The 17,558-nt window shown below is 38.8% G+C and overlaps 1 protein-coding gene across 5 annotated transcripts in view; it reads left to right on the forward strand.

Moving 5' to 3' along the window:
* Window positions 1–9,915, forward strand: part of TBC1D19 (TBC1 domain family member 19) — an 80,236-nt gene extending 70,321 nt beyond the window's left edge. For 4 of the 5 annotated variants that reach the window (XM_044418411.1, XM_044418414.1, XM_044418413.1 and 1 more), the window contains 3 exons: window positions 1,608–1,678; window positions 2,028–2,130; window positions 8,114–9,915. In XM_044418411.1, coding sequence (XP_044274346.1) covers window positions 1,608–1,678; window positions 2,028–2,108 — 152 coding nt within the window. In that variant the 3' untranslated portion in view covers window positions 2,109–2,130; window positions 8,114–9,915. The remainder of the gene's footprint in view (window positions 1–1,607; window positions 1,679–2,027; window positions 2,131–8,113) is intronic. The other variant, XM_044418412.1, reaches the window with a different exon arrangement.
* The last annotated feature ends 7,643 nt before the right edge of the window (window positions 9,916–17,558 follow it).

Genomic DNA, 17,558 nt, shown 5'->3' on the forward strand with positions numbered 1-17,558 from the left:
TGGTGGATTACGTGGGTATGGTGGTGCGGGGTTGCCATTGCTCTGTTGAGGCCACCATTCTGTTTGTGTGGCTCTTTGACCTTCAGGAATTAAAACACAGTCAGTTGGTTTGTAGTTAGGCTGTGAGTTTATCAGAGCTTGAAGGAATGGTCAATTAATTGCCATACTTCCATTGCTGAATATTCTTAGTTGTTGCAATTCAAGATAAATACCTCTTATTGGCAGCCTCTTTCCAAGCTAACATGACGAAACAGTGACTGAGCCAAGAAAGATATACATCCAATATTCTCGGATACATAAGCTATTTACATCAATTTTTTATTTGTTTACAATGCTGGGGCACAATCCATCCAGTTAAATCTGTCTTCTCCATTAAGGTGCCTCCCAGATTTTTTGGACCACAACTCTTAGGATTCCAGACCATTGGCCATGTTGGATGTGGCTGATGGGAGCTGCAATCCCAAATAGCTACAGGTCAGGTTAGGGAAGGCTAAGCTGGTTATCACCTACAAAGCCCTGGATGGGTTAGGTCCTGGTTACCTAAAGGAGCGTCTGCGTCCATATATACCCTCCCGCCCCTTGAGATCAGCAGCAGAGGCCCTTCTCTGGGAACCCTCCGTGAAGGATATTAGGAGGGTGAGTCCTCGGAGGAGGGCTTTCTCTGTGGTGGCGCCCAACCTATGGAATGTGCTCCCCAGAGAGGTCCGCCTGGCGCTGTCATTATTTGCTTTTCGGTGCCAGGTCAAGACCTTTTTATTTAAATACTATTTTAATTGTTAAGGTTTATTTATTGATTTTAAACTGACCAGGCGGTTTCCACTATTTTATGTATTCTATGTATTTTTTGTATTTATATGTGGGATTTTAATGATTGTAAGCCGCCCTGAGGCTTATGCAAAGGGGGCGGCATATAAGCTGTCTAAATAAATAAATAAATAAATCCTTTAAATTTTAATACTAGAGTATGCTCCTTGATACTAATAGAATTGCTTAACTTTGGATGGATTACAGCCAAAGTAGGTTAAGGGCTGATTAAGAGAAGTGCATAGAGCCAATTGATGTTGAGTGATTCTGCACCTCTTCCCCTTTCCTGGTTTAGATGTTTTGATACTATATCTGGCATTAGGCCCAATCTCCATGGTGGTTATACTCAAAATATGGTTGTGGTAAAAACCTACAAAGACAGAGACTGTATTCCTGCATTCTGTTCAAGGTGTGAAAATCAGACTGAACCAGACTCTGTTTGTATATGCCTATATAGGTTTATGCCTTGTCCATGTGAACAGCCTTCATGAAAACAAGGACTGGGCAAATTGTGTTTATGGGGCTACATACCAGATGCTATAATGCTCTTGGGAAAATGGTTCTGTTTTGTGCAAAACACAACACACAGGTTTTAATTATTTTAAGAAATGCACATTGTTTCTGTTGTGCTTTTAAATAATATTCTGCTTTTCTTTGAAATGAAAATGCCCCACAACTTGATCAGATCTATATATTTTCTAAACAAAATGATTACTGAATTGAACTTAAGAATGGCTAAACCAAAATATCTATGCTAACTAATTAGAAGGCTGCCAGTCTAAATATTGTGCATTCTTTTTCAGTCCTGGCAGCTGCTGTGTTTGCTTTCCGAGCAGTGAATCTAATGGAGGTGACATCATTGGCTGCAGCTGAAGTAAGGATAAGTTTCAATTGGAGAATATGGAAATAATTTTTGACATGTTGCCAAACACTGTAATTTAAGCTTCATGTGCACATAGCATGCAATGTGAAGCTCTCTGCTGAAATTCTTACCTTGGCTAAAAATTCAGAGGATGTTTATGATTAACTCATGATACTCCTTTTACATGTAGAAGGAGCAGTTGAGTTCTAGATTTTAAAACATGGTTGAATTGGTTTTTTCAATCCTGCTTAGTTTTTTCACATGATTATAGTGTACCTGTGTAAAATTTATCCCATAGAAAATAAAAAAGTTTTTTAAAAGGATTTGCACAAATATGATTCTGCAACATTTTATCCCGAAGGCAACCTTACATGGGAAAAAGAGATACTTAATGTTTGCAGTGCAACTGTATGCATATCTACTCAGATGGAAGCCCCCTTGAATTCAATGAGGCTTGCATCCAGGTAAGTGTGTATAAGATTCAAACTTGAATTAGGCTGTCATCTTCATATGCACCATTATTCTGTACACGTGACACTCCCGTTGGATTCACACAACATGTTAAAACCCCTGGAAATTTTAACCATGCACTGTGGTTAAATCCCCCTGTCCTGGCAGACCCCTGACAACAGGGCTGGTGTGCTTTCTTCCTCCCCTGTGCTCTGTCTCCTGTGCTCAGGGACACTCCCGGGAATCTGCGGATATGAATGTCTCCTGAACTGTGGCAAACCATTTAGTACTGGCTACAGCTTGAGCTGTAAAAAGAGTGCTTCTGTGTTATCCACCCTTGGGAAAGTGAATGCAGCTAAGGGCCAAACAAAAATACAGGATTCTGCTGCAAAGAATGCTTTGTACCTTACCACCTTAAAAAAAAAAAAGAATTGGATTTTGAAACAGACACATGTCTATATGAACCAGTATATTTGCCAAATTGCACCTTGTAGATTTAGATGACATTCCCTCAATTGCCCCCCCTGCCAAGCAGTATTTTTTAGAGTTTGGTGGGAGCAGGATTGCTAGGAAGCTCCAATGGCCCCTTAGTTTTACCATTTTGTCCAAGCAGATAGCATCTCTGGAAGTGGCAAAACCTCAGGGAAACCCCACTGGGGTAGAGGTGTGTAGAACCTGTGATTTAAGAAGATAAACCTGCCTGATCACATGGGGATTTTGAAGTGTCCCTCTGATAGCAGCGGGTAGGGAGCCCTTTCCCAACTGTCTCCAAGTACTGCTTTGGGTAGCTCCTTGGCTTCAGTGACAGGTCTTCCTGCCACTTTTGCCAATGGGCTCTAGGTTGCTTTCTGCATTCAGACCACACCATATGCCATAGGGGGTTTATTAAACCCTACCACAAACCATGGCTAGCTGGGGTGGCTAGCAAGCCACTGTGTGGAAAAATGCTGTGTTCAAAAAACACTGTAAACCACTGTGGCTTAACTGTTGTGTGAACCCAGTTTACAACTCCTTTACAGTTTGCTTTAATTCAGAACTTTCCTTTTTCTCAAACTTTATTTTCAAATATTATATTACTGTTGCAGAATAAAGAAAACTCCTGTTTGAACAGAGTGAGGATATAATTCTATGCATCTTTAGACAGAAAAAAGCCTTACAATTCCCAGCATTCCCCAAGCCCACATGGCTCCCTTTCTCTCTCTGCTATAATTTTTTCCAGAAGGGTAGGAGCAAAAACAGCCAAAAGTATTGTGGCATCATGAAGATATTTACTATGAGATAAACTTTTATGTCAATTTCATCAGATTCATCTTTGTGGAGTGTATTGTACAATTTTTCATACTATAATAAATGTGGTGTTCCTGCCCTTCTGGAAAGAGTTATCGTAGAAAAACATCTTTCCTCACCAAGCCTTTATCAAAATGCTCATTTTGTAAATCTTTTTATTCTTTATTTCCTGAAACTAAACAAATAACTGAACCTTTTCTTGTAAAGAAATTTCTCAGATCTTTTAGATATTTGCTTTTCCTTTTTGAGATTTTCTGAGATTGAGCAACCATAACTGTCCACATCAAATGTGGCCACATCAAACATTTCTAAGGGCATTATGATATAGCTTCCCTTGTTTTGAATTCTATTCCTAAGCTTGCTTTTTCACTAGTGACATACACTTGATTTGATATTTTCATTGAGCTGTCCATCACAACCACAATATAAATTAATTTGCAATTGTGGAGGGGTCATTGCTAATTATAGCTAAGATAATTCAACTATGCTAAATCTAAATATCAGTGTTTCTTAAGATAATTTTTCAAGCAGAAGGTCAATTCAGTTGCCAATTCTTTCTCTCAAGGTTCTGTAAAGCCATAGAAACAACATTTCAATAAAGCAACTTGGGCAGAATTCTGGACTTCCAATTATGAAATTGGTTTCAGAATTGTGATTTCTAGAGTCACTTTGTTCAAATTAGGCTAGAAGGCTTGCCAGAAATTAACAAAACTGCCTCATGCTTCATTTTTCTGACCATTTATTTCTATGAAATATAGCTGAGACTATATTGCACATCAGAAACCCTAATATAGGATTTTGTGTGTTCCACATAATTTCTACTATAACTAGATGTTCATTTTCCACTCTAGTTCCCCAATCCTTACAGTTTCTAGTATTAACACAAAAAGACTTGCATACTGTATCCTTCACAAATATCCAGGTTCTCCTTTAAATAGAGGACAGGTTATCTGAATGATACCGTGCGGGCTCTTTTCCTTAACATTTTACCTAGCAATGTAAGCTTCGCAAGACCTCATGACCACATTTCCCAATAGCATTTATGATTATCTTATGATTATGTTCCTTACAGTTATCTTGACCACTGGCATTTCCCTTACACTAATTGTCTATCCTGACAATGTGCAGGCAGCCCAGTTTCAATGCAGTCACCATGGTGTGGTGCCTGTCAAAAGCCCATCTCTCTCTATTCTTAATGATCAAATCTCTTGCCATGAGTGTCTTTAACTTGACTCTTTAGGAAGAAGTATTTTTTTAAACGTGCTTTATTTCTCACTAATGGGCTTCATTAGATGTTACCAGGTTCTGATATTCTGAGAGAGTGAAGAATTTTTTCTTCCTATCTATTTACATTATTGGCTGTTTTATTTTCTATTGTTTTCCTAATAATGGAATTTACCTTTTTGCAACTGGTACACCCTAGGTTGACATTTTCATTGATATATTTACCATGTTCCCATGATCTTTTTTCTAGCCATTCACTGATAGCACAGACATTATTCGTGGTATTAAATTAGGATTTTAGGAAAGTAGGATGAAACTGCAGAGGGGTATCAACCACTCCTTTTGTTCCTCTCCTCAACCAGAGGAGAATGGGAACCACTCCTTTAATTGGTGGATGAGTGCACAGATTCTTCATCTACCACTTGTCTCAGTTGGAATGGCAGAGAAAAGGGAATAGAGAAATGCCACTTACTGGTTTCAACTAAGCATTCAGTCCCAGCTTATCCCAACTGGGATGGCAAGTGGTAGGTGAACAGTGCTCTTTCAGACACCTGCTGAAAGAGGCTGGCTTCTTTCCCCTTCCCTCTTACGGATGAGGAAGAAGGAACAAAGCCAATTGAGTGGTGACCTCAGTGAGCACTGCTCAGAGTTGTGGCTCAGTCAATCTCTTGTCACCTTTCCTTTTTGAGGGTGGCAGGGCTTTGGGGAAGGTAAGAAGCCTTGTTCAAAATTAAATGGGCTTGAATGTGCCAGGCTAGCAAGCAAAATTCAGGCCATAATCTGGCAATTCTCCATTCCTGGTCCAAACTTTTTGTAGTCACATTATTTGAAGGACTGCCTGTGACCATATAAGCTTCAGGATGAGTCCCAGGATTAAAAGCTTATAGATTAGTAGGCTTTAGGAACAGAGCATTCTTCCGGGTGAGCTCCAACTTACAGAACTCCCTCTCAGCAGGTGTTTGCTTGGCACCCTCAATTATACCTTGAAAAAAGGGGTTGAAAAGTCTTATGTTTCCAGTGGCACATAACTGATGCATTTAATTATGTTGGTGTTTAATGTACTGTTTTTGCATTTTTTAATTTTCAAGTTTTGTTATATTATTATCCTTTTATTTTTCTGCCTGTATATTGTTTGGTACCTTGGGTGGACTTGGTCTAGGAAGGCAGCTGATAAATACTTGAATAAATAAACCAAACTATTGTATTAAGGCACAATCTAAATTTGTACACCAGTTGGTAGGATATTCGTGCAGGAAGATATTGTTGCATTCATATCCTACTTATGGGAATCCTTTGGGCAGCTGATTAGCCAATGTATGAACAGATGCTGAACTAGATGGATCCTTGGTCTGATCCAGATGGCTCATATGCTCACTGATTAAGAAGTCCATTGAACAGTGGAACTCACTTCTGAGTAGGCATGCATTGGTTTTGCTGCATAGCTGTCTTACTGTAAGCCTCTCTAAATCTATATATTTTCTATAATTTTGCTTTTCTTGGAACTTAGTTAAAATATCTTCTGATATTTAACTAAATTTACACTTGAGACAATTTTACTTTGAAACTGTATGCCAGCTTTACTGATTTAAAACATTCAGGATTGTTTTAACTGTAGTAAAGCAAGTTAATTGTTCTGCTATACATTGCTACAGAATTATCTTCTCAGGACTCAATTCTGAACATGCTGGTCCCTTGACTTACTTTTAAGTGATATTTAACATTTGTGTAATGCTCACGCAAGTGCTTATCTTGCCTTGGTCCTTGCCTTTTTCTTGATATTTTGTTATTGGGGCTGCAAAACTTATAGATAAATTTATATAAATAGATTCTATTTCTATTTCTTACAGATAAATTAATCTGTATAAACCCTATATAAATAAATGGATGAACAGTGACAGCTGGAAAGTTACATAATTTTCTTTTATGATGTTGAACCCTTTTAAACATTATAAAATAATTGTGGATAAGCAGGCACAATGAAGCAACATATTTAGCAAAATACACAAACAGTCACCTTCTCTGTTTTTCTAAGGATTGCACCCTCATTGATTTATATTTTAAAGAATTATTCATCCCCTTCTTTTACTCTCCAGGGCATATAAGTGTTAATTTTGTGGCATATAAAAACTTTAAATGAATAAGAAATAATTTATGATGAGGAAATTCTCAAAATCTGGAGTCTTCAGCTAACATATCACATAAATAATACAGAGTGGTTATATTTATTAAGCATGTAACTTTGTATGCATTATTATAAAAGCAAAAGTTCCCAATCTGATCCAATCTGATGATCTAAAAGTCTGCTGGAAAAAAACACAGCACATCTTTTCTAGTCCTAAAACATTTGAATCTGATGCAGATTCTATTTGAATCTGTTTGCAGATATTACATATTTCATATACACCTTTGTTTTATATATGCTTTCCTGTAAACTGCTTGGAAATCTAGGGATTTTCATACAGCTTAAATGTGATAAATACATTTTGCCAAGGAACAGAATTTTACAAACAAGGAGCCACCACTAAAAATTCCCTAGTACCAATAGCAATCAGTTCAACCATGTGATGGCACCTGCAAAAATAGTGAATAGAGATGCAAACATGGCGAGAAGATGCTCCCCAGACTCAATCCAATATAAACCTTGGGTTGTTGTGCATGAGGCAGTGTGCTGGTATCTAGTACCCAATTACTTCCTCTGCAAGCAGGAGTGGCTAAATGACTCAGAGGTATTTCTTCTCTATTCCATCCAAATTCAGACCTCCACTTTTCTCTCTCATAAAACCAAAGAAACTCCCTTAGAACAAATCATGGGTTCTTTCTCTGACTTTGGGGAGAGAGGAAGCCAGAGATCTAGATCTGGACACATTCCTGGATTGTTTAGCTGCTCACACATGTAAGCACACCTGCTGGTGTATGCTAACTGGACAGAACATCGTTTCCTTAACCAGATCCTCCTACAATTCCCTCTTCCCACTCTCTCAAACTCTTAAAAGTGTCATGAAGTTTGGAATATTATGTAGCAGACCAATAGTCTACAAAAATCTCCAGGCTGGAAAATGAAGGTAGCTCATTTGGACATGATTCCTTATGTTAAACACAGCTCTATCAAAATGCCTGTATCCAAGGTGAAATCATTTTATTCTGAAAGAAGTTAAATAAACTCTAGTCAAAAAACCTAATTATAATAAAATGTTACTTTCATCCTGAGTGACTCAGCCAAAACAATTTTAAAATCACAGCATTATGTCACAAGTTAAATACTAAATGAAATGTTAGATAAAGTAAAAATTGACTTGATCCTTTACATAGGGGGCATCATTGCTTAGTAAAGATTGTGAATTAAATATTAATCAAAACAAATTCTTTATACAGAAACAGTAGTTGTTACTGAAATTATGCATTACTAAAGGATATGTTATTCATTAACTTTGCAATGTTAACTTCTCAAATAGAAATATAATGAGGCATGTTTTCTTTTCATTCCAGGCTGTACTTGCTGATCTTTCAACTCTAAAAGTTATGCCTCTTCTTCAGATTTTTCTTTTTGCCACTGGTGCTTGATCATCCTCAGAACTGCTGAACTGCATTGCTAGACTTTCATCAGAAGCTAATAATAAACTATGCAACACTTTCATTACATAAGGTTCAAGCATTAATGAACAAAGTTCTGCAAGAATTGAATTTACACTTCTCACTTGGAAACTCCCCTCACAATGTTTCTCTATGTAAATTTAGCAGTCCTGCATGCTGCTGAATTTTAGCTAAACTGCCGTTTTTGGATGTAGTGCAAGTCCAATCACTGCCTTAAGTAATATCCCTTAATATCACATGAATGCATGAAATACGAATTTTAGTAAGAACAAAAGAACTCATAACAAGGCTAATCTCAGTGCTGCATTCTGCAATTATTAGGCTGAAGAATATGGTCAGGAATTATAATACGTTACTCAGTCACACCATTTATCATCTTCTAAATCCTGCAATACTTGAAAAAAGTATTTAAAGAATTTAACTTTAAAAATCCAGCTCTTTCTATGAAATGTCATGGCAATATCTCTCTTGGCAATCTTTCTATAATCTTTCTGATAGGAGAAACTTACTGTTTTATTTTTCTTGACTGCAGGCAGATGTTTTTAGAGTTTTGGATGACAGAAGTATCGTTTTCTGTGGTGTGTACAGTTTTGACCAAGAGGTTTTGAAACACTACCAAAATGTGTAAAACCTATTTGACTTAAACGATGACTGGCAATATACTGCTTTCAGTTCTCTTGAAGAAACTTGCATTCTGCCCTTCCATACTTTTATCTCACACTTTCTCCTCAATTCTTTCTGGTTCTGCTTGGGAAAGCTTTATGTTACAGCTCTGCACAGACACAGCTTTTTTCAGAACCTATCATAGCCTTTCTGTACATGAGCCAAAAGAGTTGCTTGTGAATGACGTCAGGAGTTATCTCCCCCAACTTCCACCTCCTCTTTAGGAGCTGAATGTGCTGCCTCTGCCTGTTTCACAGCCCCTGCTGGTCTGGGAAGGTGTGTATCAACTTGCTGAGTCGAGGCTTGTATTCCTGTGTGACTTGAGTTGTGCTACTTCTGGGAGTGACAATCTGCTGCTAATGATGAGTTGTTTCCCTTCACTCCAGGGACCCCGTGAGCCTCCCTAAAAGCCTAATTCATTACCAGATTATTCTAATTTAATCACATACAGCTGTCAGCCAAGATTGGATGTCAAGACATTCTTATATTAAGTTATATAATTGATGCCCCCTGGAAATTCCCGTCAATCTGTGTCCTTAGGTCCATTTTGTACTTGCAATTCCCAGTAGCTTAAAGATAGAACTTGCCATACTTTAAAATCAAAACGAAGCTTTATGACTGGCCTTCAAATGCCAGTGTGTTCTATCTTACTCAGTATTTAAGTTCCATAGACAGGAGAATGACATTTAATTGTGGCTTTTCATATGATCCACAAAATACTTCAGTAGCACACACCCTGTTTCACAAGGGGCTTGCACTAGGGGTTTGTGTCAAAGATCCCTTTGTTCACCTGAAACATACATTTGACATTCTCATTCAGATTCTGACTTCCTAGAAAAAGTGAAAAATGATTTCAAGTCTAAATCCAGATACTTGCTTATATGCATGTAAGAGAGTGGCAACCTAACTATTACTATATGTTCATTTTTTGAAACTGCATTACTTGTAAGATGAAGCTGGATAATTTAACATGTTTTATTTATGGTACTGAACATCACAAATCTTTTGTTGTGGAGCTTTATTTGCATTGACATTTGGGCTTAATTCCTCCTTCTCTTGACTGAAATAAAATAGTTTTTATAATTTATCTTCTGGTGATACCTGTGGCATTTCTCATTTGTATAACCTTGTTTGTGAGGGTAAAATCACCTTTCTTGCATGAGAAAAACAACTAAACAGTTTTGTGTTCAAGTATACTTAGATCTTAGGATGCAGCCAGTCACAAAAATGTATGTGCTAGCCTAATCTACACTGAAGTGCCTTCTAATGGTAATGCCAGTTAATCCCACAGTTTCTTGTATTTGCATTTACTTGTGTCACCTGTTACCAATTATTGTGGTGTGAACTTATATTAATCCTGATTGTGCAAGGCAAACTTCTTCTGAAACCTTAATTAAGTTTATTGTGTGAAGGCAAAGTATTGTGATATGTAACATCATCAAATATTTGACACCATTTGTCTTGCTCTGTCATGTCACACACTAGTGCCAGTGTGGTTATAAACTTTACAACAGTATACATTCCCCTCTTTCCTCCTCCTCCTCCTCCTCTTCTTTGAGATAGGGGGTCTTAACACATGTGCATATTCTAGGTAAATAAATACCTGAAGTTGGTGTGGTGTATTGGTGAAGATTACAAGACTCAGGGTTCCTGGTTCAAGTCCCCCCTCAGCCATGGGGGTCACTTGGGCAGGCTGTGCCTCTCAAAGAGACTGAACCTAACCTACCTCACAGGGTTGTTTTGAGGATATAATGGAGAAGAGACTCTTGTAAGCTGCTTTGGGTTCCTAGCAAGAGAAAGAAAGGTGGAGTATAAATGTATTGCAATGATGCCCACAACAACAAATACCTTAGGTGCTTTTGCTATTGCATATTTCTGCAGAGGTCCATACATGCACAGAATCAGACTAGTCATATGTGCTCACTCATAACTCCAAAATGGATCTCGAGTTGGTGCAGATCATTATACTATGTAACATTTTTCTCAAACCAAGTGGTATTCAAGCCACACACATTTTGTCTTTGTGCAACATTCAACCACAATTTGTGAGCACATTACGTGAGCAATTACATCATAGGAATCTGTGTTTTCAGTTGCTCTTGTATTTGTTATTTTTTCACAGATTTATACAAGATCTAGGATTTCAAGGTGTTTTCTTGAAAGGTCCTACAAAGGCCCCCTGGCTACTGAATCTTTCAAATCCATTATGTGGAGCAATAGTTCAGGAGGAGAACACATGCCTAGGTGTGCAGTTCAGAAGTGAGAAGGAACAAAAAAGTTTGTGTCATTTGCATCACAATACATAGAGAACTCTGCAATGTTAGGACACAAGCCACATCCTCTATTGTCATGTCATATGTTGGAAGTACAGGGCATACACAAGTCCCAACCCAAGAGGAAAGTGCAATTTCCCCCCTCCCGTTTTTGAAAACAAAACTTGACATTAAAACAGATCCGGGAGAACATCATGTGTCTTATCAGTGTATGAGGAGCAATAGCACCATAATAAATTCCCTAAGTAGATTAGTCACTTGATCACATTTCCATAGCAGATGTCACCTTCCTGAGTGTGTTCTCTACCCGCAGTATTCATGGAACTAATATCTTGGCTCCAGGTGTCAAGTTTGAAATCCAGTTATGTTGCTGACACAGGCACAAGCAGAAAGGTTTAACAAAAGACTATTTAGCCTATTCCTGTTTTATCCCTAGCTTATGTTAATATAAGGGGATCACTGTAATGTTTTAGTTTATTTTATCCTTTTTGTCTCTATGGTTTAGTTTTTGTAATGCTCAATAAAAAAATATTGAGGGTAGAACATGGACAGAACTCATTTGCTGCTCATCTCTTCATTACTCATCACTTGGTGTCTTACAGTCTAATGTGTGAAGTAACTTCATAGAAAAGCAGTGTATCATAGGTGGTAGAAAGGTTTATCTGTGAGGGCACACTGACACAGACAGATGAGCATGTGTGTTCAAAGCAGCCTGAATGGGATCCGTGTATTACCCTGATTAACAACCTGCCTGAGGAGTCTTGTGTAAGAGTTTATTTCATACATCATTTCACTTGGTTTTATTTCTTAACATCATCAACATGTCATAACCCAATGAGTAGCTTATACATTGGTGTGGATTCTTGGCTCTTAACCTTTATCTCAGGAGCATCTGCCAAGTATACAACTTTATCACTGGATGCAATCCAAGCCACAGGTTAAAAAAAAGGACATAAAACATCATTCCAGACAACTTTAACCTGATATTTAGCTATATTTATTGCTATTTACTTCATGTTAGATTTATCTGAGTTTCTTTCTTGGCTGTGTTGCTATTACTCTGCTCTTTTTGTTTACTTCATGATTTTCCCCTGGTTCAATTAAAAGACTGCTTGGTTCAGTGTCTGGTTATGCATTCCCAGCAGTTGAGTTTTAGGTAAGAGTAACTGCTTAACCACTGAATGCTGATTGTTTCTGCATGGAATCTCTTTGAACAGATAGGGTGCTTTTGGAAGAAACACTTTTGCTTTGTAATGGCTGATCATGTGCAGCAGATAAATCATACACTGATTGTCCAGGTAATTATGAATTGGGCACATTATTACTAAGGAGGTAAGATTAACATATGAATGGAGGGTCAGTGGCATATCGGGGAAGAACCATCAGGAAGTTAGATACCATAAAGCGTAGGACTGCATCATCCGTTTTGATTTAGTGGGCATGTTTGTTTGGTTTATTTTGTGCAATATATATGAGGTATGTCCAGAAAGTATTGAGAATGGTATTTTAAAAATTCATTTATTGAAAAATTTTACAACTAATCATAATCTCCTTCAAAGAACGCACCTTGTGAGTGTACACAACGTTCCCAGAGATTTTTCCATTCTTCATTGCATCTCTGGAAGTCTTCAAGTGGGATGGTGTTCAGAGCCTGTGTAGTGGCTCTTTGGATATTATCCACACTACCAAAATGGTGACCTTTCAAACCATTCTTCATCTTTGGGAGTATGAAAAAGTCACAAGGAGCCAAGTTGGGGCTGTGGGATGGATGGGGAACCACCGTGATGTTTTTTTTCAGCCAAAAATACTCTGACAGCCAAAGCACTGTGACTTGGTGTGTTGTCACGAGGAAGGATCCAAGTTGAACTGATCTCAGGATGCACATGAAAAACTCTTTGTCTCAAGCGACCAAGAACTTCCAGGTAAAATGTTTGATTCACAGTTTGACCAGTAGGTACAAATTCCTTACGGACAATTCCACTTGAATCCAAAAACAATGACCACTGATTTGACTTTTGATTTGCTCATTCAAGCTTTCTTGGGGCGAGGTGACGAGAATGCATGCCGTTCTGAACGTTGTTTCTTTGTCTTGGGATCATACTCAAACACCCAGGATTCATCTCCCATGATCACTTGACTCAAAAAATCAGGCTCTTTCTAAATTGGCCAACAGGTCTTGGCAAATGAATTGATGGAGTTCCTTCTGAGCAGATGACAAGTTCTTTGGAACAAGTTTTGCACACACTTTTCTCATGTTCAAATCCCGAGTCACAATTTCATGAACAATTGACTTGGTAATTCCTGTTTCCTCTGCAATCTTTCTGATAGTGAGCCATCTATCATGGTTGAGAACAGACCTCACTGCATCCACATTCTGTTCCTTTTTTGACAAAGTGGGGCATCCTGAATGTTGTTCATCTTCAACACCTTCTCATCCTTCCTTGAAGACCTTGTGCCATTAGTATACTTGTGCAGATGATAGTGCGGTTTTTCCATAAGCTTTCCTTACCATTTTCAAAGTTTCAGGTGCACTTGTGCCCAATTTCACCCAAAATTTTATCACAAATGGGCATGGTTTTGTAGAATAATGGGTATGTTTTGCAGTAAAGTCAATGGAATGTGTTTTCTTATATTGCAGCTTTTTCAGGGAATTCAGAGAGAAAGTAATTATACCATTAATAAGAGATCTTCGTGTTAATAATCCTTCTACTTTGTATCAGTTGGTTTAAGTGATGCATCTTCTTAAGTTGCTGGAACGGTTGCCAATTTTTTTATGATTGCAGTGCAAAAAAAAAAAAAAAAAAGGAAAAGGAAAAGAGCATGTTATTTTCCTGAGTGAAGATGCTGTATAAAATGTATTACTTTTATTTCTGTTTTATTATTGTTATTTTTAAAATTTATTAATCTTGCTGTTCTGTGACATTAATAAACAAAATTAACCATGACCAGGTTTGCATTATCATGGGGGAAAATAGAGCACAGCTGCTTCTTTTTCCAGCTCCCTGCATTCCATCCATGGCTGCTTGTACGGTTCTGTGGTGGGTTTGAAGCTACTCCACGTGGCATACTGCACTGGGTTCAGAAGCCATGGAGAGCCATGACCATGAGGGGTGGAGCATAGATGCCACTTGGCTTTCTTTGCCTCCCATGATGGTGCAAACCCAGTCATTATGTGTGTGGACAGCTTTCACACTAATCTGTCTGTACTCAGAGGGCTCATCTATGTCATTCTTCCAGTCTTCTTTTGACCAGGGGAAATATGAGATCTTTTTGTACATTCATCATGGCTTGTTTAAACCATGGTTTATTCCTGACATCATTTGTCTAATGAATCTACACAGGTTCAGCTTCTTGTGTCTTCCAGATTTGGGCAATGCGACTTATTGGGGCAGGAAACAACTCTCCAATAACTCTAATGCCCTCAGACAAGCCGTGCCCAGGTTGGTGATTAGGCACATGATGCCTGACAAATGCTGGGCCTTAAACAAGGCTTCGTGGCTTGTTTAAACCACAGTGATCCTGAAAACAGTGACCCAGTTCACACATACACACAGGGAATCTGTAGCTAGCATCCAAAGGCTTCGGGTTCAGGAACTGCTGTTGCCAGAAGTATAGACTTGTAAAGCTCTTATTATCTAGAAAGTTAAAAATTGCTTTAATAGATATTGCTGAAACAAAGACCTTTGATAGAATCCTTTGCAGAAAAACTCTCCCCTTGTCTATTTTTCTACTTTTGGGTTTTTTTTTTTTTTAAGTTTAAAAAGAGCCAATTATGAAGGATGGCTCAACTTCGTTGTAAACCCATTTTGAAGATATGTTCAAAAGCAGATGTAGTTATGTCTTCAGTAGAAGTTCATTAGTGTTACAGTGAGTTAAAGCGTGGAAAACCAGCTGCTTACAAAGGAAATCCTGGCTGTTTTCCATATTCTTTTTTCATGTTGCACTGGAAAATGTTCCCTTCAAAGGCCAGCTTGAAAGACACATGATTAGATACTGAACTTTTGTTTTGATGTATCCCTCAAAAAGCATGACAGAAATACTTTAGATTAAAATATATTCTGAAATGTTACCTGAAGAAAGGACATGGAAGAAATAAAAAATAGACATCCCAAGGGACAGGCAGGATGTTTGCCATAATGTTGTGCAGTCTTGTGTCAGGGTGTGTGGGCTGAGGCATCCATGTACCCTCTGAATATCTTCATCCTTTTTTGTTTGCATACAAGTGAATGTTATCTAGACATGTGGATCCTATTAAACCGTGGAAGGCAATCAAGTTAAGAGAGTATTGAAACTTCACGTATGACAGCTAATATGAGAGCACAGTAAACTATGCATGTGAGTACACACACATCCACATGCCTCCTTTATTGCAAGATTTTCACAACCGCTGAACAATTAGAAAAAGAAGGCTAATCAAAACATGTGAATCTGTTACACAATGCAGAAATCCCTGATGTGATGTGTGGAAAGGTGGTAGCAGCAAGTGGAAGCAATGCAATGTGTCAATCGCACAGAGTTCAGCAAGACTTGCTTCGGTAATTGTGTATAGAATTGCATCCCGACTATCGCAACAAATTGCATTTCTCACAAAAGCCATTACAAAAAGTTAAATATGTGTGCTCCATTGGTAGATGAATGCACTTTACTTCACTTCCTTGTTCAACAAATACAGACATACTGGAATGAGGGTGGGTGGAATCACTGTTTGTACCTTAGTAGCTGCTGGCTTACTTGGTTTGTTTTCTTTTTCTGCTTATGATGATGATATTGATTTTTCCCCCCAAGTGTCTCACATAACTTTCTTCCAGCAATGATCTTTTCAAATATCAGTTCGCAGTAAATGAACAGAGTATTTTTGTGAATGTTAACAAAAATGTATACTATCCTAAGAGCAGAATGCATTAGTAACATGACTGGCAAGCAAAGTGTATGATGAAGAAATAGCTGTCCGAAGTCAAGAACAACTGGACAGCAGTGGGAGCTCTGGTGTTGTAGGATCGATAGCTCTGATTTCTATAAAATGACCCAAAAGTGTGTGAGACAGGAGCATGTGCCTCCTAACGGATTGCAAACATGCATTTAAAATCAGTGGCAGGGGGAGTGTGAATTTGGAACATTGGAGAAGGCAAAAAGGGCGGTGTGGGTTAAGCATACACTGCTAATGGTGCCTCTAGATATTTTTAAAATGCCTAATTGCTATGCAGGGGGGCCTTTCTAGAGAGTGCAGCTGGGGAAGAAAGCCATATCCTTTCACTTTGTGGGCACTGAGACTTCTGTGCAAATTCACACATTTGTGCATACACACACACACAGCCCTGTAATTAGGCTTGAGACACACCTGCCCAGTCACATGTGCTGCTATGTGTGTGTCAGTGAATGTGCTTGTTTCATATGTGAGAATGGATGTGTGGGGAATGTTGGGTGGTAAGCACATGGATAGAAATGTATGAATGGATTTTATATCAGTAGCCTTGCGGAAAGAAAACGGAGTGGAGAAGACAGTCGGGCAAAGAGTCTGTTTCACTTAGGCTAGTCTCCCTGCCCTTTGGAGATGAGAAGGTAAGTGGGGCCATTCCACCAATCCTACAGGAGTCTATTAAATTATTTTCCTCCCTTCTTCTCCTTACTTTGTAAGCTGCATCCTTTTTATACTACAAGCTTCTGTTCTGGTGTATTTTTGTTATTACTTCCTTGCAAGCCACTCCATGAGCCTTTTTGGACTGAGCAGTTGGAGAATTGTGCAAATGCATGTGGGTCTGAGTGGGGATAGCCCTGCTCCCTTTATTTTATTTATTTGTATTTATTTTTTGATTTATATCCTGCCTTTTTCCTGCAAAGGGCTCAAGGCAGCTTACATGTCCTCCTCCATCTTATCCCCACAACCACCACCCTGTGAAGTAGGTTGGGCTGAGAGTCTGTGACTGGCCCAGAGTCACCCAGTTGGCTCCATGGCTGAGCGGGGACTGGAACCCAGATCGCCTGAGTCCCAGTCCCATGCTCTTAACCACTGCACCACACTGGCTCTTTGCCTTGGTTTTACCCTCTGCAGGGCTGTGGCCAACCCCCCTGAAACTTGGTAGTGTGGGAAGGTTCTCCTCCCTTCTTAGACCTTTTACTGCAAGTGCCTTGGTCATCAGAAGCCCCAGAAGGGACAAAGCCCTTCCTTCTCTAGTGCCCTCTCACCGTGGTTGCTGTTTCTTCTCTATTGTCCCACAGCTGAAGTGATCTGGGCGGTTCATAGTGTGTTCCCACTTGAACTCCATTTGTCTCACTCTCTGCTTGTAAGCCACACTGAATTATTGCATCATCCAATGAGAATTTTGGGTTCTATTACTAGCTAGATGGCAAAAAATAGGGGATGGTGGAGAATAGAGGAGTCCAAAGTTTGGCCAAATGCCATAGCC

Source organism: Varanus komodoensis, unplaced genomic scaffold (assembly GCF_004798865.1).
Source record: "Varanus komodoensis strain SLA01 unplaced genomic scaffold, ASM479886v1 scaffold9, whole genome shotgun sequence".
NCBI lineage: Eukaryota > Metazoa > Chordata > Lepidosauria > Squamata > Varanidae > Varanus > Varanus komodoensis.